General features: G+C 39.0%; 2 protein-coding genes across 3 annotated transcripts; one reads left to right on the top strand and one right to left on the bottom strand.

Moving 5' to 3' along the window:
- Nucleotides 1-5,339: 5,339 nt before the first annotated feature.
- ppm1f (protein phosphatase, Mg2+/Mn2+ dependent, 1F) lies at nt 5,340-18,524 on the top strand. 2 transcript variants are annotated; one of them, XM_028034007.1, is made up of 8 exons: nt 5,340-5,587; nt 6,740-6,942; nt 9,751-9,881; nt 12,176-12,372; nt 12,450-12,638; nt 12,730-12,873; nt 14,071-14,164; nt 15,109-18,524. In XM_028034007.1, exons 2-8 carry the CDS (start codon nt 6,776-6,778, stop codon nt 15,438-15,440), a joined length of 1,254 nt encoding a protein of 417 aa, XP_027889808.1. In that variant the 5' UTR covers nt 5,340-5,587; nt 6,740-6,775; the 3' UTR covers nt 15,441-18,524. The 2 variants fall into 2 exon arrangements, with proteins under 2 accessions (XP_027889808.1, XP_027889807.1); XM_028034006.1 differs by having other exon boundaries at nt 5,341-5,587; nt 6,751-6,942.
- Nucleotides 18,525-20,450: 1,926 nt separating this feature from the next.
- Nucleotides 20,451-21,824, bottom strand: LOC114154033 (C-X-C motif chemokine 11-like). Its single transcript, XM_028032787.1, has 4 exons — nt 21,367-21,824; nt 21,087-21,216; nt 20,909-20,986; nt 20,451-20,799 (listed from the first exon to the last, which is right to left on the bottom strand). Exons 1-4 carry the CDS (start codon nt 21,419-21,421, stop codon nt 20,709-20,711), a joined length of 354 nt encoding a protein of 117 aa, XP_027888588.1. The 5' UTR covers nt 21,422-21,824; the 3' UTR covers nt 20,451-20,708.
- Nucleotides 21,825-24,235: the final 2,411 nt, after the last annotated feature.

Raw genomic sequence — 24,235 nt, 5'->3', positions numbered from 1 at the left:
TTCATGAAAAAGGCAAGATACAAACTCCATACAAAACTGCAAGCCAGGATTCAGTACCAACTGCTCCACTGTGCAACCTCTTTCAAACTTTCAAAATAACACTATTCAACAGGACACCATTCAAACTTGTACACCCACCAAGTTTTATTATTGCACAGAATAATAAAACTGTGCAATACATTGCCTGAAAAGCAATGTTTCTATCCAATTTTTGGGCATGACTGTAGTGTTTGTGTGTATGTTTATGTGTGAATGTGTACATGTCCATTGTAAATTAAATTTGAAGCTATATAGAACTGAACAATCTGATGACTCACACATGAACACTTGATAGGATGAAGGGGACTCCACTCAGTGACATGGCCTCATCAGCATATGCTGCCATAACTTTTTATTAGCATAAAAGTACACCATCAAGGCTAAATGCTAATAACAGAAAAAGCACAACGAGGGTGACTAATATGTCCTCACATCTTGTTCTAAGTTTTGGAACATGTAAAGTCCAGCCTACTCGTTCTCATCAATACCTCAACCAATCTGATCAGATTTGGAGTCATAATGACAAGACCATGGCATATAAATAGAGGAAGGTCCAGGCACAGGTTCCAAACTGGTGCCAGGCATAAGTTCAAAACCAACAACTGACAAAAATCTGAAAGAAACAGAAGTTGGGCTTACATCATGGAAAAATTTCAGGTAAGAAATGTACCTGTTTGAGGATTGTAATTATAACGACTTCACATTAGTATCCAATAAAACTTAATAGATAAGTAAATTAAATAACATGAATTCAAATGTTCTGTCTTTTAAGACAAATTGTAGTTGTGACATGTGGAAATAGGAACCCCACAGCAAATCATTCCAGTTTCATGCGTTCTGTTGCGTAGTTTTTTGGGTGTTTTTTTTTAGAAATTCTCAGTAAAATGTTTTAGGAAAACATGGAAATCCTTTTTAAGCTCCTTTTTTAGACTGCTGTGTAAGTGAAAGTATCTTGGTTGTCATTTCCAGATGAGGAGTTGGAGCCCTTACCTCTGGGTAAGAGGCATCCAGAGCCTGATTGGCCCTTTCTGCCAGTCAGTTAATTAGAGCATGGAACTATCTTGGCAGCATTACATACAGTTTATAAATGAGTTTAAAATAAAACCGACATGATCAATATTTACACATCTTTTGCCACAGATCAAATACTGGGGCGGTTTGTTACTTGTTAATAAGTCATTTTGCTGAGGGGTGATGGAGCCTAATTCAATTGTCACATGTTGAAATTTGATGTGGTTACTGTTTTCTTCCTTCGGAATTCATACAGTCATACAGTCTTGGTTGTTGTGTGTATGCAACAGCTGTGTATCTTCCTGCTGATCCTCCACCAGTGTGTGGCCATGCCACTGAGCAACCAGTGTATTGGAGAAACATTGTGCACCTACACCTTGAAAGACTCCTACAGCCAGATGACTAACCTTCCCGGAGATATCAATACACGCAGCCTTGCAACCTGGGTTTACCAGTGAGTGTGTTTTTATAGTATATTGTTTTATAGTTATAATCCAAAGAAATTTAAAGATGTTTACGGAAGCCTGAAGAATCTGAGTGCACTTGGCAATTATTTTTTCTGCCTCTGAAACAATGAATTCCAAATAATTTGGAAACCTTCCCAATTTGGCAGGCATTAAATATTGCTTCTGTCTTTACTAAAAGCCACGGACGACTTGGTTTTACATGAGAAATGATATTGCATAATTTTTATAATTTTGCTGAGCACATTTCACTCTAAGAAATGAAATGTTGAATTTGCTAAACCAAGTTATGTCAGTTGGTTTCACTAAACCTAGTTAATTCAATTTAAAGAGTATTACACATTTACTTTCAATATAATCATTAAAGAAAAGACAAATAGATTCAAATAGTAAATCCAGACTTAAGTTTGTTAAATTTAATGCTGTGAAGTTAAATTTACAAGATGTTAATAGAATCTACTTATGCCAGTTTAGTTCAATTTATTCAACATTGTTGAGTTCTTGGATTTTGTTGATAGAGCTTCATATTCTCATGTTCAAGTTAAATAACTAGTTTAGTGGAACCAGTTGACATGACTGAGTTAAGTAATTGAATCATTAAAAATGTTTATGTTTCAAAGGATTAATTAAACAAATCTAGCAAATTTAACCCACTAAACTTTATTTTAAAAAGTCAGATTTAAGAACAGTAAAGTCAAGCATGGCAGTTTTTACACAAAAACAAAAAAGATCAAGCAGTCATAGTTTGTTCACTTTTTTCAGTTAAACAAACAGTTATTTGCAAGGCTGTTTAAATTACTATTTACAATTATGTTTATATGCAAGCGGGTTTCATTGTATTTACAAAACACGATATTTTAAAACAACTAATGGTAAGTGATTAGATCAAATGCAATCTTTCACTTGAAATCTAATATTTTATTTATGCAAATTAATATTATTCCTGTATCTTCCGTATTGCAACATCACCCCCGTTGGGTAAACCTAACTTACTTGCACATGACACTTTTACACCAAAACCAGTGGGTGCTGCTAGCATGAACTGTAAAAATTGGGGTAGAGAATGGACTCTGAGAGGCGAAAAGCCAAAGTAAAAAAAAAAAAATAAAATATTTGCTTAGATTCTGGTGTCATTTTATGCTCCACAGTACACAGTTCTTTTTCTGTGAGAAGTGGAGCAGATTATTATTTTTTGTGTTTATGTCATGTGACATGACTTTAGAATATAATGTCCACATTATAATGCATGTAAAATTTTAGAAATTATCACCATTTGACTCATGATTTTCAATTCCTCAAGCCTTAAACTATAACAATAAAAGATAAGAGACAAGATGTATCTGATCTCATCTGACACTGTTTTTATGCAAATTGATGTTACCTGCCAAAGAACTTTAATCGGATGAAAAAATATTTTATGCTTTTCTTGTTTTTATTCTGTCAACAGAAAGAAAACTGACTTAACCCGAGAACATCAGGTGATCTATGAGGCCAGGTGCCAGGATAGCCACTTTGGCGGGAGCTGCAACAGTGCCTTGGGACTAGAGACCATCCCCGTTACCCTTAGGATCCCTGTTCTGAGGAAAAACTCGGCCTGCTACCCCTTACCCAGCTACTCTGTAGAATTTGAGAACATTACTGTCGCATGCATATGTGCCTTAGCCCGCACACAGGAAGAAATAGCACAGGGTTGAAGGCAGACATCTGGAAATCTTTGTTCAGTCAAAAAAAAATGTGGCATCTGTGATTAGTGAGAACTATCTCTTCTATAACATTGTGTTCATCAGTAAGACAGTAAACACTCAGTAGATATCTGCAAATTAATTAGCTCTGCAAATGAAGTCATGTTAGATTCATCTGTATCATTATTATTGTATTGAACAAGTTGTTTTAAAAACAGTTAGGTCACAGCATAAATATACATAAAAACAACAATATACTAGTTAATAAAATGCTAATCATGTGGAGTGAAACTCATATTTATTTAACAGAATGATATATTTCAAGTGTTTGTTTTTGTTCATTTCGATTATGATGGATTAGACCTGGTGGTCGGATGAAGATTCCTAATCGAGTTAATTTCAGGGTCTGTAAATGATTAATCACATTTTGGTTAAAAACAACTATATATAAAGCAACATTTTAAATTAGTAAAACTTTTATTGAGAAGTTGATGAATAAATAGCAATTTATTCAGAAATAAATGAGCTGAATAATGAGCTCAACAATATAGATAATTGATGTTTTGAATCTGTTAATCAGGTTATTTAACCATCAGACATGGTGCAAAGTGTTATTCTAGTCACTCATTTTTGAAGTGTTTCAGAAATTTCTCATCAATCATGGAACTTCTTTGAACAAATATGTTTTTAGAAATGTTTAGACCTGAGATTATATTGAGATGATGTTTTAGATTTGAATAGCTTAAGTGATTGGGCAGCATCTGTCTTAATTAGAGTTAATGAAAACCTAAAATTCAGTGTCTTGGAAAACTGCATTAGTACATTAGACCAATAAATAACAAGATTTTTAAAACCGAAACATGCACTAATATCCCATCCTACTACACAGTACTTGCACTCAGGACCCATTCAGGTCATCTTTTATATTAAAAATTTTTTAAATTATTTATTATTTTATTAAGAAAGACAGATTTCCATCATATTTATTAATTACAGTTTTACCCATTTAAGGTTGTACATGAGGATAGGAGCAGAGAGTTCAAGTGATTTTGTCTAATACTGCCTTTCTGGTATTTTCTATTTCTAATTTTAGTTGTGAATGATAACAAAAATAAACAAAATTTAACAAAAATGGGGATTGCACCACTTTGAGCAATAAAATCCATAAGAACATAAAAGCGCAGGACACATAACTCACAAGTACAGTCAACTTTAGTCAGATCAAAATGGTTTTACATTCTCAGTCCATTTGGTCCAGACCTTATAAAATTTGCCTTTTTCAACTTGGAGGGAAAAAGAAATCTTTTCCATAACATAAATCTGGTAAACAATTTCATCCACTGATAGTGGGTGGTTCTGGTTTTAGCCATTTCCTCGTGATGGCTATCTTACTGGCTGCCAGTAGTGTGGCCAGCAGTTTTTTGTCTTTATTGATCCAAGTGTCCAGTATGTTAATCATTTTACCAAAGCACGCAGCATGTGGCTCTAAAACACACTGGACCTACAGCAGCATATGAAATCATCACTGACTGTGAAACTTAATGCTGAACCTCATGCAGCTTGAATTTGCTGCTTTTCTCTCTTTTTCTTTCTGACCTCTTCTCCTTTACACAGGTTAGGTTGTTATGGCACCGTCTAACTCAAAAACAGGTTACCACAAGCAACATGACAACACTTTGCATGCCCCAAATGTTGTCATGTAGTTTTGTTAATGGTTTTTACACTGTGACTAAATGACATCATATTGATGTTCTTAGTTGTTAGAGAGACACAATAACGCCTTCCTGAGCTCAGAGGTTCAAACTCATGAAAAAGGATGGATTCTATCTGCTAAAATGTTCCTGGAGGTCTTCCACACTCTTTCAGCAAACAGTTGAGACAGAATTGTTTTAGGTTTCACCACTATTTTACCTGCCATTGAAAGTATTCTTAAAAAATGTGTCTGTTAGTCTGTAGCTCATGTATCCATACCAACCGGGGAGATGGAAAAGTTAAAACACTCAACAGTTGTCTTGTACCACTTCCTACAGATGAAAATATCACAGATTTCAAAAGAAAATAAAAACGGGGAGGCAGCGGATAATATAGAAAATAGCGCCATCTTCACTTCCGGAGTGCAATGGCCCCATTTCCAAATATGGTATTGGTCTGCCCCCACCCCTTACTGTTTGCTGCGACGAGGTCCTTCTCAGACGAAGGGTCCAACGTAAAGCGGAGCTTTTTTGCAGATCTATAAACACCATGGATAGTACTCGCTCAGTTCAGATGTTTTCATCGTCCCTGCGGATAGTGGAAGTAGGCAGGTGGTAAATAAATCTCCTCTCGTCTCCGTGTAGCTGAAGGGCGTGTTTCTGTACCACTATTCTACAAAGGAACTGTTTCCATCTCAGGGTAAGACGAAAACACAACTTTGTGCTTGGGTTAAAATGAGCATTTCTGCACCCATTAGAGTTTTTAGCTTCTGACGAAACAATTCTGGGTGAACATGACCAATCATATGTTTAAAGAAACATTCTAAGGTCTCCGTATTCCGCTCGTCGAGTTTCTCCAGCTTTCTTCTCTGTTTAAGGCAGATTCAACTATACCGTTACTTATCCATCTTTAGTTCGCTCACATTATAACCAGAGAGAGAACTTAAGGACGCCCTTTGTTGTTTTCTAAGGACACTTTAAATTTTTCAAAACTGATTTCCGACACGGGAGAGCATCAAGCTCACTTTGAAAGGTGTTGGCTGGCTCTCTGCTGGGTTATTTACGGAAGCTTGTGTTTAAAAGTAAAAAAAAAAAAAAAAGCAACACGACTTCCTTTTCCTGCGTACCGACCTGGTTGCGATTTATTTTTAATAGCAATATGAACCACCCGGCAATTGATCTGCTCCACAAAACTGCTTGAAAGTTGTTTATCAAGTTTTTGTCATTTCACTGAATCTTCCCAGGAAACGGGGGTTTCTGAAGATTAAGCTCTAATAAAAAGACATCAAGCTCAGATGATTTGAGCTCAGCCCTGCTGCTCTAATGGGCGATGCAGGACCGTCTCCCCATCACAACTTATTTCCCATCTTTAAGTTGGGAAAACTTGGGTTGGACAATTGTTGTTTTAGTGTGTAACATAGATTTACCAGTTTAACCAACATATATGTTGTTGGGTCATTTTAGTGAAGTTATTAATTTGTAACATCACAGTAATAACCATGTTTTTTCTACATTACACAAAATTGTTTTTTACACAGATATGGTTTGTTTTGTATTCATATTTCAGTTTATACTTAGTCTATGATTAAAGCCATGTTTCCACCTCTGTACCTGCTTATGTAATGGTGTAATTTACTTGTAAAAATAATAATATATTTTAGAAATACACATGATTAATAAATCCTTACATTTGGAGTTACTATCGTCACTGAACTGAAGCATACGTTTGGCTATTTGCTAGTTTACTGTCATCATATATTTAGCAAAGAAAATACAACTTTTTGTTATATATGATGAATGTCTACATGTCTTCGACCTAAACATGTTCAGTAAAGCCATTTTTCTTTATCAACTGTTCATCAGATTGCAGAGATCCCAAGCGGCTGGAATGGAGGAAGAGGAGGCCCAGTGCTTCCTGAAGAAGCTTGTGGAGGAATTCCCTGCTGCTCTGAAAGAAGACGCTCCTCTGCCGGTCAGCTCCCTGAGTCGGAGAGTCTCACTGGAGGAGCTGCAAGGAGAGAGCCTGGAGCTGGGCCAGAGGCTGCTGGCTGCTCGGTATGGATATACACTTCATTCATTCTTTTGGCTTGGACCTCAATACCTGCTGTTTGTAACTCATGCCAACTGGGGAATTTAGCTTTGCTACCTTCAACATCATATATAGACAGATAACAGATAGTTAGATAATAGTTAGATAAACTGATAGATAACAGTTTTGGAGCTTGCATGCATGTTGCTGCAGGAAGCCACTGGGAGGACCTGAGTCTTATCGTTAAGATGGGATCAAAGCGCAGAAGCACAAGTCGTGTTTCTTTATTTGGCCCCGCTGTCTCTAAGAGGGGCTACACTGGGTCCTATCCACACATCCTGCATACTCATTGTGGGTAATAGGCACCATAACCCCTTGCACTCCTCTTGAAGAATGGTTTCAAGAGGACTATCCAAGTTTTTTGAACAAACCTCCCATTTCCTGAAGTATATATCAGCATTCATATATACTCTGAATTCCTGACTTTGCCTTGTATGTCAATACTATTGAAATCACATCCAAATCTACTCTTGCTTGTAACATTCATCCACCATCCTTATGACACTACACCACACCAAGTTATGAAGACCTTTTAAAATACTTCATCTCTCAAACCTTTTAGGATGACATTTTCCATCTCTTTAAAAGCTAGCTTTCATTTTTAAATGTTTGTTAAATACACTTCAGACATGAAGCCTGCACATCACACACCTGGTTAGACAGAGAATGTTAGATTCCCTGAGCTTTTTTTTAATTTACCTAGCTCCTTTATCCACCAGTCCTCTGTGTACATGTCTGTGTGTTGCATTCTTCACATACTTTAGCAGCTCTCCCCTTGCACTGCTCATTAATGAGCCACTGTTAACTCTGCAGGGGGAAGCCACTACAGTTCTAAAAGAAAAGCTACTCATGTTATGTAAACAGTCAGAATATAAAGTGATGCTTTTCCTTTTTGAGAAAGATTCCGACTTTTCAGCAGGTAACAGGAAGGCTGAACAGAATACAACAAAGCTGGTCTGTTCTGTCTGTTTTAACTTTTAACCTCTGTCTGATATTGAAATGCTGGCGACCTTTTTGGATATTTTGGGTTTAAGGTAAAGAGATTAATAGATTTATTAGAAATAGTTTTTATTGTCCCGCAAAGGAAAAAGTCAGATGTTAACTTCTCTAAACCTCAGAAACATTTGCCATCAGCAGAGCTGGCAGAGAACATGCTTTATGTTATCAACATGGACAGATGGTTTGCTGAACAAATGGCCTTTTAATTACTACTGAACTCAGAGCAGTAATTAAAACAAAACTGTACAAAAATGTATACATTTTTCATTATGATAAAAAAAATAAACTGCTCTGTTTTCGTTCCAAAACTCATCATGCGACAAGTTTTAGCTTCACCTGGTTCAAATTCTTGAAAACAAAACCAAAGAAAACCTCTTATTATCCACCTTTTTTTAATAATTGAATTGAATAATTCAATTATTAAATGATTAATCTAAGAACTAGTCAACAGATCAGCCCTACAATGTATTGATATTCAGTCTACAGAAATTCCTGAGCTCTTCACATGTTGATGCTTAAAGTGTTCTTTAAGTTGTAGATCCATTCTTTGCTCCAAATGATCAAGCGTTAGGATTGCTGTTATTAGATTTTAGGTAATAAAAGGTCTATTTTATTACCTTAAAAATGATTTATTTGTTTATTTGCATCTTTTAGTGTATTTCTAATATTGCATAGACAAGGCTGAAGTGGTTAATTGATAAATCTGCAGAATGTGTCAATTTTTTAATCTGATCGATAGAATAACGATTGATTAGCCCTACTTGTGTATAAATGGTACTTCATGAATAAAGTTACCTTTTCTTGATTGCTTATTGGCTGTCCTATAAATAGCTAAAATCTAATTTGCATAAATTGTCATATACATAGAACCTTTATTGAATGCTGACATGAATAATATTGTGGCAGAAACAAAGTGAATAAAAGAAACTAAATATGTTTAGGAATACTTGTGGAATTTAGTTAATGGGTCCCAGTGATTTTTAGTTTTTGTTTTTTATTCCATCATTCCAACCTACCTTGTTTTTTTGTCTTTGGATTGGTGAATGAAAAAAGAAACTCTGGTTGAGTTCCTTAGTTTTCATTTCTTTGATTATTGAGGATAGTTTATGAAGCCAGGTGAGATCAGTAATGAGCGGAATGACCTAGCAGCACCACCTGAGCCTGAATGTTTTCTTTGCTGGTAGGGTCTCTCACTCTTCCGTCTTTTGAAAAAGAGTAGCTAACACCAAACAAGATGGTGTCTTAATGCCATCTTGTGGTAGCAGCAGCATATGTTGCCTCCATCTGTGGAAGTTAAGCCAACTTTTAAGTCGTCTTTAAGGAATAAGAATTTTTCACACTGAAGAGGTGCTGCTTGTTGACAACGGTGCAACTGATTAGTCCTTAGTTGGAAAACAATCAGTAAAATAATTATATAAAATTTAGAAAATGTATCACAAGCTCATGTGCTTTCTGACATGCCCACATGTTTTCCACTTTACCCTGCAGGAAGAGCTCATATCCTGTCTACAGAAACACCATTGTTTCGCCAGCTTCCTGCTTCCTGAACTCGGTTTTCTTTTCAAAGATATGACATTTTGTAAAGGGCCAGGAGTGATAGATGACTTATTTCACCATTGACTTTACCTGCTGCTTCTTATTGATGAAACGTCTTCAGGGTCTAGATTTTTCTGGAACAAACCTATTTCTATTCTGGGCTTTATGTCCATCTATCTGCCCAGCTGTTTGTTGCCCAAGTTCAGAACTTGATTTGAATGTGCATGTCTGTGATTCAGGGGAGCTCCCTCAGGCCTCAGGATCCTCCTTTGCCAAGAAGCAGTCACCCAGCTTCTGAAGGACGACCTGTCGCCATTTCACTGTCCACAGGAAGCTCAAGCAAACCTGGAAGATGAGGAAAAAGTTGTCTGTAAGTTGTTCTTTTAGTTGCCTGCTATAAGTAGCAAAAATAAGAATGGGGTATTATTTTAGGACTGAAGCGATTAGTCAGAATGATCGTTATCTGGCTGTAATATAAAGACTCAAAAAATGAATGCCATTTGGTGAAAGAACAACATACTCAGGGCAGTAAGTCAAAACTACACAAAGGTATATATGTTTTGCTTTTAAGATGAAAACCCTAATTGCATGTAAATGTGTTCTATCCAAAATCTCCCAATTGGAATTGTTTGTATCTCCTATTAAGCATCTTTTACTTTCCAATTATGAACCATTAATTAATGACCAGATCAGTCCTACACTGTAAGTTGATCTGAGTTGAGTTGATGTTAAGCTGAGCAGAAAGGCCTGAGCTTTCACATGTCAATATTGGGATAATTCTTCTAGCTGCAGATGCATCCCTTGCTACAAAAGGTGAAGAATTCATAGTGGGTGTTTTTTTATTTTAGGTGGGAAAATGTTTGTCTTATTTTAAAAAATAATTCAATTATTTGTTTATCTGCATTTCTAATACTGTATGAAAAGACTTGGTTGGGTAAATGAAAAATCTGCAGAATGTTAAATTTTTTATCTGATTACTCGATTAATCTACAAAATAATTGATGGAATAATCAATTACTAATATACACTGCTCAAAAAAATAAAGGGAACACTCATATAACACATCCTAGATCTGAATGAAAGAAATATTCTCATTGAATACTTTGTTCTGTACAAAGTTGAATGTGCTGACAACAAAATCACACAAAAATCATCAATGGAAATCAAATTTATTAACCAATGGAGGCCTGGATTTGGAGCCACACACAAAATTAAAGTGAAATAACACTACATGCTGATCCAACTTTAATGTAATGTCCTTAAAACAAGTCAAAATGAGGCTCAGTATTGTGTGTGGCCTCCACGTGCCTGTATGACCTCCCTACAACGCCTGGGCATGCTCCTGATGAGGTGGCGGATGGTCTCCTGAGGGATCTCCTCCCAGACCTGGACTAAAGCATCCGCCAACTCCTGGACAGTCTGTGGTGCAACGTGACGTTGGTGGATGGAGCGAGACATGATGTCCCAGATGTGCTCAATCGGATTCAGGTCTGGGGAACAGGCTGGCCAGTCCATAGCTTCAATGCCTTCATCTTGCAGGAACTGCTGACACACTCCAGCCACATGAGGTCTAGCATTGTCCTGCATTAGGAGGAACCCAGGGCCAACCGCACCAGCATATGGTCTCACAAGGGGTCTGAGGATCTCATCTCGGTACCTAATGGCAGTCAGGCTACCTCTGGTGAGCACGTGGAGGGCTGTGCGGCCCTCCAAAGAAATGCCACCCCACACCATTACTGACCCACCGCCAAACCGGTCATGCTGAAGGATGTTGCAGGCAGTAGACCGCTCTCCACGGCGTCTCCAGACTCTGTCACGTCTGTCACACGTGCTCAGTGTGAACCTGCTTTCATCTGTGAAGAGCACAAGGCGCCAGTGGCGAATTTGCCAATCCTGGTGTTCTCTGGCAAATGCCAAGCGTCCTGCACGGTGTTGGGCTGTGAGCACAACCCCCATCTGTGGACGTCGGGCCCTCATACCATCCTCATGGAGTCGGTTTCTAACCGTTTGTGCAGACACATGCACATTTGTGGCCTGCTGGAGGTCATTTTGCAGGGCTCTGGCAGTGCTCCTCCTGTTCCTTCTTGCACAAAGGCGGAGGTAGCGGTCCTGCTGCTGGGTTGTTGCCCTCCTACGGCCTCCTCCACGTCTCCTGTTGTACTGGCCTGTCTCCTGGTAGCGCCTCCAGCCTCTGGACACTACGCTGACAGACACAGCAAACTTTCTTGCCACAGCTCGCATTGATGTGCCATCCTGGATGAGCTGCACTACCTGAGCCACTTGTGTGGGTTGTGGAGTCCGTCTCACACTACCACGAGTGTGACAGCACCACCAACATTCAAAACTGACCAAAACATCAGCCAGACAGCATAGGTACTGAGAAGTGGTCTGGTCCCAACTGCAGAACCACTCCTTTATTGAGTGTGTCTTGCTAATTGCCAATAATTTCCACCTGTTGTCTATTCCATTTGCACAACAGCAGGTGAAACTGATTGTCAATCAGTGTTGCTTCCTAAGTGGACAGTTTGATTTCACAGAAGTATAATTTACTTGGAGTTATATTGTGTTTAAGTGTTCCCTTTATTTTTTTGAGCAGTGTATTTGATTGCTGCAGTTCTATGCTATTTATTCAAATTTTTATTCTTGGCTCTGCTCTACTTCTAGTACTCGAGTCGGAAGCAGTCCAGCGGCTCTTCCTGAACCATCTGATAGGTGTAGCGCTCAGATGGAACCAGGAGCTCTCCTCCTCCTTTCCTCCTCCCAGATTTCAGTGTTCTGTTTATGCCATCAAGAACACAAGGAGGAAGATGGAGGACAAGCATGTGGCGCTGGCTGAATTCAACCAGCTCTTCGGCATTCAGGTAAACACCCTGAAAAGTAAACACTACTTTGCCAATGTTCTCCATTGTCACTCAGCTTGACTGTGATCCTGATCTAGGATGGAGTGGAGCGGGCCTACTACGCTGTGTTCGACGGTCACGGGGGAGTGGATGCTGCCGTTTATGCTGCCACTCACCTCCATGTTGCTCTGAGCAAACAGGAGACGCTGCAGAGTAACACCGGCATGGCTTTTAAAACTGCCTTCAACAACACAGACGACATGTTCAGACGCAAAGCCAAGAGAGAGGTATAGTAATGTTCTACAAGCTGTTGTTTTCTCTCCATGAACCACACTGTATGCTTCAGATGAATCTATATGTGGAGTTTTGTGTCAACAGCGTCTGCGGAGTGGGAGCACAGGAGTGGCCATTCTGATTCACGGTCAGCAGTTGACTGTGGCTTGGCTCGGAGACTCTCAGGCAATGTTGGTTAGAAAGGGACAGGTTGTTACACTCATGGAGCCCCACAAACCAGAGAGAGAGGTACATGTTCTGCTAATTCTTCCTGCTTTGTTTCCTGCTATGCCAGCAAATGACACTGGTATAATAGAATGGAATTGAGTATACATTTTTGTCCCTAGGGGAAATTTATAATGGACTCAAGGGTGTGCACTGAATAGCTGCTGCTGCCCAAACAAACAATAACAATAACATGCAATACATATAAACAGCTAAAAACGTAGACCACACACAGATTGAAAACAACAACAGATTACCCAGGTTACTGAACACCTTCCATACTATTTAAAATTTTGATTAAAAAAAAAGTGATGTACCAAAGAGAGTTTTAAAAAATGGAGTTTATTTTTTGGGGATTATGTACCTTCTACAAGAAGGCAAGAGCGCATATTCCAAATATAGGATGTGGGACAGATCCAACAATAATGTCTGAGACACAGTCACTGACACTATCTCAGCCTGTTTCTGGTTGTCATGTAGTTAAATAATACTGAAGGTTTTAAATTTAAAACAATTAGGAATTTATTTTTCACTCTTTCTAACAACAGTAACCTTAGAAGTCTTTGAATTCCTTTTCTTTCTGAAGAGATTACTGTCCCGTCATTTACTACTCTCACGTAGTCAATGACAATGTGATAGTAGTTACAGCAGCTACTTCTAAGTGTGAAAAATTCTCACATTTTCACTGAGCCATCTGTTTTCTACACAAACACAGAGCATGTAGTTCCACATCTAAACAACATTTATTGCATTTATGAATGTAATGGCTATTAAATCCCCTTTTTGAGGTGTTGAGGTAGAAAAGTTATTCAGAAGTGGGTCCTAGATGCCTGTAAAGGGGTTCAGGACCCCTTTACACTAGCACTTTAAGCTAAGTGCTAGTTTGAAAGGACCTGCCTCCTCACACCAGCAGGTGCACAAAGAAAACAAAACATTATCATTAAATTAAATTGGTGGTTTATTTGTATTCTTATTATACAAAATAACTTGCAATGTTTAGTATTTTCATCATCAGGAAAACACAGTTTGATTATTGATAAGGTGTTTGCTCCTGAAAAAAGTAAAGACTTTATTTTCACTAAGCCTCATTGAATGGCCACATTTTCTCCTAATTTTTTCTGACCTGTTTGGGGTCAAAGGTTAAACAGTTTAAACCAGCATCTGACTCCACATTACTGCAGGAGTCAGATGTTCATGTTATTTCTGTTCTCTTTTTTACAGGATGAAAAACAGAGAATAGAAGATCTTGGGGGTTGTATCACCTTCATGGGTTGCTGGCGAGTTAATGGCACCTATGCTGTCTCCAGAGCCATTGGTAAGACATCCTCAACCAATCAGAACACAGTACACAGAATTGTGCCACGCTACAAAACACTTAGAAAAAGCATTTGCTATGGTTGTGACTATGTTGTTGAAAATGTACCGTGTTGTTGAAAATGGCACAAAAGTTAACTCAGTTTTGACTGATGGCTTGTATCTGATTTGGTGGATTGATGCAGCTGGAAACCTCAACTAACCTAGCTTCACACAGGAATACAGACATTACTTGGCTTAACATGCAGCACCAACTGCAGCTCTGCTGTGAAACTGTAGACTGTTAATCTCTGTTAACATAGTGTTAAATCCCAATGATCTGAAATTTATCAGCTCGAGTTGTTTTAAAAGTCAAGTCAGATTAAACAGATGATGTGTTGGCTTTCACCACTCTGAAAAAGGATTTTCTTTCCGACATGCTCGCAGTAAAATGACATTTTTTACCTCAGGTGGTAGAACAGTTGCTAATAATGACGTCACAGAATCTCGCAGCAAAAAGTCTGAACTATCCTTTAACTTTCCATTTAGAGACAAGTCTTAATATGAGATATAAACAACAGACTTAATATTTAAGATGTAAAACTATGTATATTTTTATAAGTATTCCTCTTTACCAATTTGGAACTTGGGCAGTTCAGACAGAAATAACTTCCCTGCATTAAACAGCAACTGAAGTGTTAAAGTGGAGAGTGCACAACACCTTCAAACTATTAACAATGCACTCATTCTAAAAACTTTAATAATAACCAGGAGGTGGCACTGCTGAGCTTTTCCAGCCTCAGAATGAACTGCTCCAGTTTTCATTGCTGAAGAAGCCTGAAGAGGCTCTGTGTGGGAAACAAAGTGAGCCAATGAAAGCTTCCTCAGTGAAGAGGCTTTTGTGTCTGCCTGATGTGCTGTGAGTTTGCTCCGAGCTGCTAATCCCATTCATATCTCTAAATCCAGGCGACTTCGACCAGAAGCCGTATGTGTCTGGGGACGCTGATTCTTCAACCATCCAGCTGTCGGGGGACGAGGATTATGTGCTGCTAGCGTGTGATGGCTTCTTTGATGCCGTCAAACCTTCCGAGGTCCCAGATCTGGTTGCTGAGGCGCTCCGGGGTGCTGATGACTCTGAAACTGGAGGGAGTCTTCCACCAGAACACGCTGAAGATAGAGTGGGACACAGAGTTGCTGAGAGATTGGTAGGTGATGCCAAGGCGGCAGGGTCCAGCGATAACATCACAGTGATGGTGGTGTTCCTGCGTCCGCCTGGCCAGCTGCTGGCTAACACATAAATCCAGCTGCATCCAGAGGAAAGGAACCATGCAGCTCGCCTCAGGACACACTCAGCCCTCTGCAGACAGCCAGACTAACCCAGAATCCTCACCTCTGACATATCCACAGCTATTATCTGTGCTAGACTGGCACATGACTTGATTTTTTACTCAAGAAATCCAATGTTATATGATCTTATGTGCACTCTAAGTGGAAATTATTGTGGATATCAAAATATACATAGTGCTGTGGAATTGACAGTGTTTTACATTTACATCAACACATATGTAAAAAAATAATGGTAAAACAGTTTCTACCACTAATGAGACATACATACTGTACAGTTCAATGGTAAATATACATCAGTTGGTGGAGAAATCTTCAGTAGCTTGTTTGTAAGTGTGCACCATGTTAAACTAAATGATTGTTTTGTGCACCTTTTGATCCACCAAACAACACTGACATGATCTGATGAACCTGATGCAGCTCAGCTGTACTAGCAGGAGTGTTCTGACATTTGCATCATTTACCTGAAGCTCACTACTGGGGCTGTATGTTGTGACTTCAGCTGTCTCCTGAATTTTCCACGGATGGAGAGCATCACCAAAAGAACACCAGTGAAGCATAGAGGTGGCAGCATCATACTGTGGGTTGCCTTTCTTTAGATGGCAGAGGGATTTTTGAAAGGGTGACAGATCCATTTAGCAGTCAACCTTTACCCAAAACCTTCAGGTCTCTGCTGCCAAGTCCAAGCATCCATCCAGATCAACTGAAGTATAAACTATCAGACACAATGTTTCGGAATTGGTTGACAAGAGTTCAGATCCAGGCTGTCAAGGTAAATATTGCTAAGTGAAGACGCGGCTGCTGTAGAGACTGGATCATGCTGTTGGGTTACAAGAATTAGATCAGCATGTGTCCACTTACGTCAGGTTATTTGTCCTTTTTTAAGTTTTATATTCCCCCCCCCCCACTTTCATCCCTGCCCCCCCCAAATAACATTTGCAGATGAATTATAGAGGCCTTATTTACATTGAAGGTGTAAAAAGTTTGGAAACAATTTATCATGGTTTCATTTTGATATTTTAACTTTTTAACAGGAGCGTGTAAACCTTTGAGAGCCACAGTTGTTAACTTTGCCGGGTGATGTGTGTATTGTGTGTTGTGTATAGTGATAGTGGTGATAATAGTCCCATAAATCAAACCCAGATAACTAAAACCCATCCCAGCCTGAAAGATGGACTGGTCATCAGTTTGTCACTCGACAACACAGACGAAGAAACACACACACATGCGCACCCCCACCCCCACACACACACCTACCTGAGGAAAGTTGAGAGTGGTTTGTGTTTAGACAGTGGGAGGAAGCTGGAGTACCCAGTGAGAACATGTATGCACAGGGAGACCATGCCGACCCACTGCAGACAGGTCAGTAGGGACCAACACACTCCCAACTTAACTGTCAGGCTCTGACTCACCCGCCAGGTCCTGACTTGGTCTTCAAGGTCTGACATGGCTGCCAAGGCCTGAATCGGGACTCGGCCGTCAGGGTCTGCCTTGACGGCCGAGTCCCAGACCATGAATACTGACTCGGTCTTCATAGTCGAGTCGGACGATGAAGAAACCACTTTGGTCTGGTTGGTTCTGGATGCAGGGTCTGCTGGTGTTAACCAGTCCCCTGCTGGAGTCCTTCAGGTCCTTACCTGATCTGCTCTGACCAGATCTGGTGATGATGTGACCAGTAACTGTTGGCAGACCAGAGTGCCAACAGGTACTTAATATCTGTGCCAACAGGTGTTAACTGTTGGCACAGATATGTTACCAACATATCTGTTACCAACAACACTCTGTCCTCTGAATGTCCTGTGCACTCTCACTGGAGGGCTGAGCGGTCCAGCTCACACACATCACACTCTCTTCAGGGACTTTCCAAACAGGAAGTCCCATTTGTTCAGTCTGAGCATGTCAGAGGATGCATGCATGTGTATGTTCATGTGATTTCTCTTAAAGGAACGTGATGCCAGCAGCTAATGGTTGGTCCAAAGCCGACATGCTTAGGCTTGATCGGTATTTCAGTTTGCTGCTGTTTGCAAAACTGGCAGAATTAGCAGAGACTTCCTGCTGGGACAGGCCCACACTGGCATGTTGGGCCTGCAGCCACACTCGTACAATACATATACATTTAACCTACATAACCTTCAGCTAACTATCAGATTTAATATATTGATTTATTTAGAGGAGGTTAAGTTACAGTTTAGAAAGTTTTATTTTACCACGGTTTTGTCATATCTGTGGCAGTGAGACTGTTACTTTTTTAATCTGAATGCTTTTCAGACTTCATCTACTTAATCTGTTCTGTTGGTGGTGTCAGTGTAGAGGGCTATTTCTTGATGTATTTGTATGTTTTGGAGGTGAGTAAACTAAAAGTCTCATGTGCCACATAGATCAGTTGGAACCTCTTTCAGATCAGAGTTTTGTAATAATCACAACTTCCCTCCCCATTCATAGATCAGCTGTAAGTCAAGCTGGCAGGATCATGGATCAATGAATGCTTTCAGCGCAATCTGAACCAAAGGGGCGTGGCATACTGTCACATCACCTATGCTGAGTCAGATCATAGGTGTAGCAGTGGTGGAGCAATATCAACAGCACAGCTTGTCCCCTAACCTCTCTGTTAATCTGATCAGGCAGAGCTGCTAGAATACAGATTGAAATTATGACCTGAAAGGGGCAACAGTTGTGAGGAATGCTAAACCTTTTTAACCAACGTGTAAAAGATGGCCGGCTTATAAAAGCAGACTCCAAACTGTGTTCTGAGACAAAGTATTAAATGTGTCTTTTATCTGCTAAGAAAATGCTGATGTTAAACATGTTGGATTATGTACTGATTCTCACTCTGTTGGTATTATAATATTTACTCCTGTTTGATGATTCCTTTATGGAAAATGTGAATGATTTTTAGAAATGGTTCGGAACCACATCCAGCTGGATTTGATGTCAGGATGTCAGGATCTCACTGTGGATTACTGACATGGTTGGATTCGCAGTTTTGTATTCACTAATGACTAAATAAAAGACTCCAAACAAGATATTCGTCAGTTTTACATCTGGCTGCTGTTCTCACTTTGTGACACCAGAACTTCATTCTCTCTGACACTGTTTGGCTGGGAGTAGAATGGTGTAAAGTTTCCTCAGAGTTAAAAGAAACTCAAATAAGTTAATAAAAAGTCAATTTTTTACCCTTACAAGTGGCTTTGTCCATTTGGCAGGGATTTTAGAGAATTTCATTGTCAGTCAACTTTACAATACATGCCTAAAGATGGCCATGTATTAAAAAGAGACAGGGATATCAATTCTACAGTGTAATTTATCCAAACCTATATGAAAGATGTATGCTATATTTCCTCTTGTCTGATAAAAAACATTTAGCTCATCCTCGCAAACAGAGCAAAGCAGTCAGCTGATTAAGATAAAAATACATTCTGCGCCTATAAAAATACTAAGGGGACTTGTGAAAAAAACATTTCAGTCTTCTTCCTCCAACATGTAATTTAAATTTTGAAAGAATTTCAGAAGCTCGTGTCACATTGCTATTCGAAATGGTTGACTGAAGTTGCTTTGTTCTACTTTTTATTTTAATCCAAAATAACACCAGGTTGTTGTTTTATTATCAGGTGGTAAAAGTGTCAGAGCCATAAGAAAATTTGTCACAACTGTTTTGCTTTTCACTGAGTTCATCTTACTTTCTGTTCTCGTTTTTCCTCTAGCAGATGCGTTTCCAAGAAACTAGGGGGGGAAATGGCAGAAACGGCAAAAAATAAATGTGTCGATGTTTATTTAGCCAAAGCTAAGTCTGAACTTCATACTGCTATTGAAAAAGAGGGAAAGTAATAATTTTTTTTTATTAATAAGCATTAACATTCATGAAGTATTTTACAAATGCTGCAGTTTTGTCAGGTTGCAGCTGTGGTATGCAACATGACATACCACAGCTATGTCAGGTTGCTGAATGTGTGCTGAATGTGCTGAATGTCAGGACCTCAGCAGTTACCTTGAAAAAGAAACTGTTGTTTTCCATGAACCTGGGAAGGAGTTTGTTTCTCATTCTGGATCTAAAGGAGTTTACTGATGCAGCGCCATCTACTGACAGACTGATGCATTCTCCCAGCAGCTTTTAGACTTTTTGATCAACTACACTCAAGTTCATTAAGCGTTTGCATTCCTGATGTTATTTATAAATTTTTTTTCATACTCTTGCATTTCATCGTTTTTATGTTTTTATAATTATTCAGGTACATTTTGTACTTTTTGGAAATTATTTAGCACGAAGACCTAGAAAATGACCCTACTCAGTTGGACACCTGTCTAATAACTAAATTTTTTTCTTATGCTGTATATTTGCCCTTATGTTACAGTCTTTTAATTCTTATTTTTATTGTCTTGGTTGAAAATCCATGATTGGTTGCTGCTGATCAGAGGTTGGTGTAGTACTCAAAAGTTCTACTCAAATAAGACTAGCACTACTTCAACATACGTTTACTCAAGTAAAGGTAAAACGTGTCTCTCCAAGAAATTACTCAATTATTGTATAACTGATCATGCTATCTGATTAATATTTGAAAATGATGGATTCAGACAGACAGGAAAATATATTTATTTATATTTATATTTATTCTGATATTTTAAAGACTGAAATCCAAAGATAATACAAATAATTACAAAATAAATTCAGGAATGCTTTTACAAGTCAAACATAAAACTCCAGAAACCAATACGAACAGTAGATAATGTGTATAAACAGTATGTGCAATGTACGTCTTGTGCCATCTGCTGTTACTGCATGTTCACTGGACCTCGAATGGCTCAGCAAATAGATCATTGCTTTGATCTCAGTGTGACATTCTGCTCTCCGTCACTTCTTAAAAAAGATAACATTTCAATTAAAGCTGCAAGTAGCGTTGGAGGCCTTTGCAGTTCAGTTCCACTCCAGCTGAAAACACATTCAACATGAATGCAAAAAGAGTTCACACTAAAAGTATGAGGTTGTTTTTATTTCCCATAGTAGAAAACTAATTTCTAAAAGCTGTAGAGTATATAAAAAAACTATACAGTTGTATCTTTATATACACAGTATATAAAGACTTTTTAACAAGGAATAATACAGCATACACAAGGTAAAGAAACTGGCCATCATGATCACTGGGTATTTTCTATACTTGCTGCATTTAGAGTGATGTTATTGTGAAACAGAAAAGCAGAGTTGGTGCTTCAGCTTTCAGAACTGAGTCCTACAGTCTGAATGTCGCCTGCTGTGTTGAGCCTGAAGTGGAAGAGTGAGCTGAAACCGTCGTTGTGTGCACAGCTCCAGTTTTTCTGGACCTGAAACAAAGACCAGACTGTTAGGATGACACAGCAGATTTCTGAAACACTTCCCATTGATTGATTTCACAGAAACTCCTCAGAGACGGAGCATTTCACTTGATCTTACTTGTTCTTCAGATTCAAGATAAGCTGTCCAATTCGTGACTTTGGATCCACACACTTTTCCTTGTTTGCCAGTATAACACTAGAGGAAGGAAAAAACAACAAAGGACCCACATTAGGGATGAACAGTGCAGAGTGGTTACCTGAGCTTTGCATCGCTCAGAAAGTAAAATAGAACTTACATGATCTCAGTGCGGGGGCAGAAGGTGCTTGGGTGGTAAACGACAGGCTCTGTGAGAATGCTCTGCAGTCGGACCCTGTTCAGGAAGCTGCTGGAACACTTGCATTTATTGGACCTGTTGGCTGGCTGAGCTATGGAAGAAAGGAAGAAGCATGGTCTCATTACATCCTGATCTTCTGTCAGTCAGAATAACAAGGAAAAGTGCAACGATTCATACATGCAAGCTATCGTTTTTCCCACCACACACTTACTCAGTTGTTCTAAAAAAAAAATCAAAGTACCTTGAGCACAGAGGAGAAACAGGCAGGCCACGAATCCAATCACAGCGAACTTCATCTTGTGGGTCTAGAAGCTTCAGGGTCAGCCTCAGTGTCTGTCTTCAGTTTGAGCTGCTTATGCTCTGATGCAGCAGGCAGTCCTGTTTTATAGAGGAAGGGCCACTATGAGCACCACTGTACAACGTGATGCAACCGTTTCACTTTCCTCTTTGGGTTTCACTTTCTTTGCCTCTTCCTTTTTCATTTACAAAGCCTGTTTCCAAGAACTGCGCCTTCCTTTCAAACTCTGATGTGAATATCTTTTGCTTGCACAATGACTCTTTGTACAATGTTACATACAATTTACCAACAAAGCAAAGGCTGTGTCTAAAGCCTTTAGCTCATAAATCAGTAAATCACTGAGATTAATAACACTTTACAAACCTGCTGAGATTTGAGATCAGCTTAAACTTTTTGCATCATTGGTAAGAATGAGGGAGCAGCAGCTGCAGCTGCAGCTATAAAGCAAATGAAACTCAACAAAAATAAAGTTTCTCCATAGATGCATTACTGTAATTAGTTTCCACACGGGAAGGTTTAAGTCATCCATGACACACATAAAAAGTTATTGTCAATAACTTTTCATCCTTGCACAACAAAATGTAAACTGCATGTTCAAAAAGCTGTCTGTCATGTCAGAGTACTGTAATGCTTCTTTGTAATTCTGTCTAAATAAATTGTACTTTTAAAAAAAGTTTGTATACAGTGAACTGGAGAATACAGTCACCCAAAGTCACATTTTGTTGTTTATGCAGATCACAAAACAAAACAGGACTTTCTACAGTGGTTGACTTCTACTCAGGTTTACAATAAATGCAAAGATTCTTATACATGATGATGGTTTTATATTTAGAAAAAACACAACTAAAAAGAAAAGAACCTTTTCAATGTCAGCACAAATCTGGTTCCACTCCACAGTCCAAACACCAAAACGTTTGTTGTCTTCCCTCACTGTGACTTCTGTAAAGCGTTTTACAGAAATGGGATGTGAAACTAAAAGTAAACGTAGGAGGGAAAACACCACCCGCAGTGTTAATCCTCTAACCTTATTAGAGGACAGACTTCATTCTTTGTCTATAATCTCCTTATTTATATGAAATGGAACAAGTAGCAATCAGAAATCAGGCTGGAAAAAAAATCATCATTCAGGAGTTTTATTAATCAAACATGAATTGCCAAGAATAAAGTTTCGTTTTTGTATTGTGTCTTAAAAATGGGCCAAAGCAGTATTGTGTTAGATCAGTGGTTCCCAAAGTGTGGGGCGTGCCCCCTAAGGGGGGGCACAGTAACATTGCAGGGGGGGCGAGGGATGAATGGAAAAAAAAAAACAGTTACACAAAAGTGTTTCACTGTAAAGATGGTTTGTAATGTGTTTTGTTGCAACCTGAAGTGTGAAATAAACTTCAGGGGAGTTTGAAAACAAAATATGTTTTTCAATATAGGTTTATGTCTGGTTGAACGATGTGTGTGCCCAGTAACACATAGGGGGGCCCAGAAAACCTTTGGGAACCACTGGGGGGGCCCAGAAGAAAATCTTTGGGAACCACTGGGTTATATAATGCACCCAGCAGTTTTTGTTCAGGTTATGTTTATGTGCCAGTTTGAGAAAAAAACCCAAAAAAAACTGTGTTTGACAGAAGCAGTATTTATAATGCCCTTTAAATCTCAAATGGGAATTTCAAAGGGCACATTCACAAGCTGATGATGGAAAGCTACTGATTTGCAGCTACAGCTGCCCTGAGGCAGTCTGACAGAAGAGGGCAATGGCACAACTTGCCTGCTTATGAGGGGCTTGCAGTTCTGTTCAGTTGGCAGCAGTTTCATTTCATTTCTGGATTCCCTCCCTTATCAACAGTTTGGTTTCAGTTTCAACAACAGGGTTAAAAATTCTGCACTGACTTCCTACATAAGGTGGCAGAAATATTTACAAAAGGGGAGGCGCTGCAATTCATTTTGGGGACGTTTGTTCTAAGGTAAACTTTACACCTTATATGTACAATACCAGTTTAGACTTTGAGCTACTTGCTAAAAACTGAGGTGTGTATCATTAAAACATGCTGCAACTTTAACTATGGCAGCTTTTCTTCTCTTTAGTTTTTCTGTTAGCTTCTTGGCGCAGGTTCACCGCACTTATCAGTTCAGTGTTACACCCTTATTCTGATTATCTGTGCTGCCCATTAATCCGTCCTACCTTGTGCTGCCCTACAAGGTAGGACGGATAGCACAGATAGTTAGAACACAGGTATACTAATAAACCAGATTTAAAGTGCTAGTATTGCCGTTGCATACCAGCGTTGTAACTACCTGACCAGGTAGTTGTGATGGAAAAATTAAAATTAGGTCACATCTGCTAGTCATGTTATATGAATGATTGTGAACTCTCACCAAAAGAACTATTTGGGCTACATGTAGAAGGTTGGAAGTTGTTTTCTACAGCTGCATCAGAACCAGGCTGTCTCGCCCCTTGTTGTTAATTCTTTATCCTTGGTATAAAACTCATGTGTTGTCTCTGCGTGGCAGAGACAACACATGAGTTACTGATTGTCATACAAGCTCTCCATAGCCTGGTGGGCCTCCAGACCAAGCATTTTCTGCTTTTATATACTATTAGGGTTTTTATATACACTTAACAGATAGCAAAGACAGGTTAAAGAGTCTCTGGTGAAATTGTTGGAAGCAAAATGGCAACATAGTATGATCAGCATGTCAACACAGAGAGCGTGAGACCAATTGTCTTTTTATTCTCAACTCCACAACCACTGTCCATCTTCACCAGTTTACACACTAAACTTCAGTGAATGAAGTGACAAGTCACGGATGAAACGGTTGAATT

The sequence above is a fragment of the Xiphophorus couchianus genome, chromosome 12 (genome assembly GCF_001444195.1).
Source record: "Xiphophorus couchianus chromosome 12, X_couchianus-1.0, whole genome shotgun sequence".
Taxonomy (NCBI): domain Eukaryota; kingdom Metazoa; phylum Chordata; class Actinopteri; order Cyprinodontiformes; family Poeciliidae; genus Xiphophorus; species Xiphophorus couchianus.
The sequence above is the reverse complement of the archived record's forward strand: the minus strand, read 5'-3'. Positions and strand labels throughout refer to the sequence as shown.

Bases quoted from the DNA above. Each gene is read 5' to 3' on its own strand.
- ppm1f (XM_028034007.1), top strand. From the start codon at position 6,776: ATGGAGGAAGAGGAGGCCCAGTGCTTCCTGAAGAAGCTTGTGGAGGAA. The intron at 12,639-12,729 runs GTATAGTAATGT...TTGTGTCAACAG, and splicing joins GACGCAAAGCCAAGAGAGAG to CGTCTGCGGAGTGGGAGCAC. The intron at 14,165-15,108 runs GTAAGACATCCT...CTCTAAATCCAG, and splicing joins TGCTGTCTCCAGAGCCATTG to GCGACTTCGACCAGAAGCCG.
- LOC114154033 (XM_028032787.1), bottom strand. From the start codon at position 21,421: ATGAAGTTCGCTGTGATTGGATTCGTGGCCTGCCTGTTTCTCCTCTGT. The intron at 21,217-21,366 runs GTACTTTGATTT...TTTCTTCCATAG, and splicing joins GTTTCTCCTCTGTGCTCAAG to CTCAGCCAGCCAACAGGTCC. The intron at 20,987-21,086 runs GTAAGTTCTATT...TCCTTCCTCTAG, and splicing joins TGCCCCCGCACTGAGATCAT to TGTTATACTGGCAAACAAGG.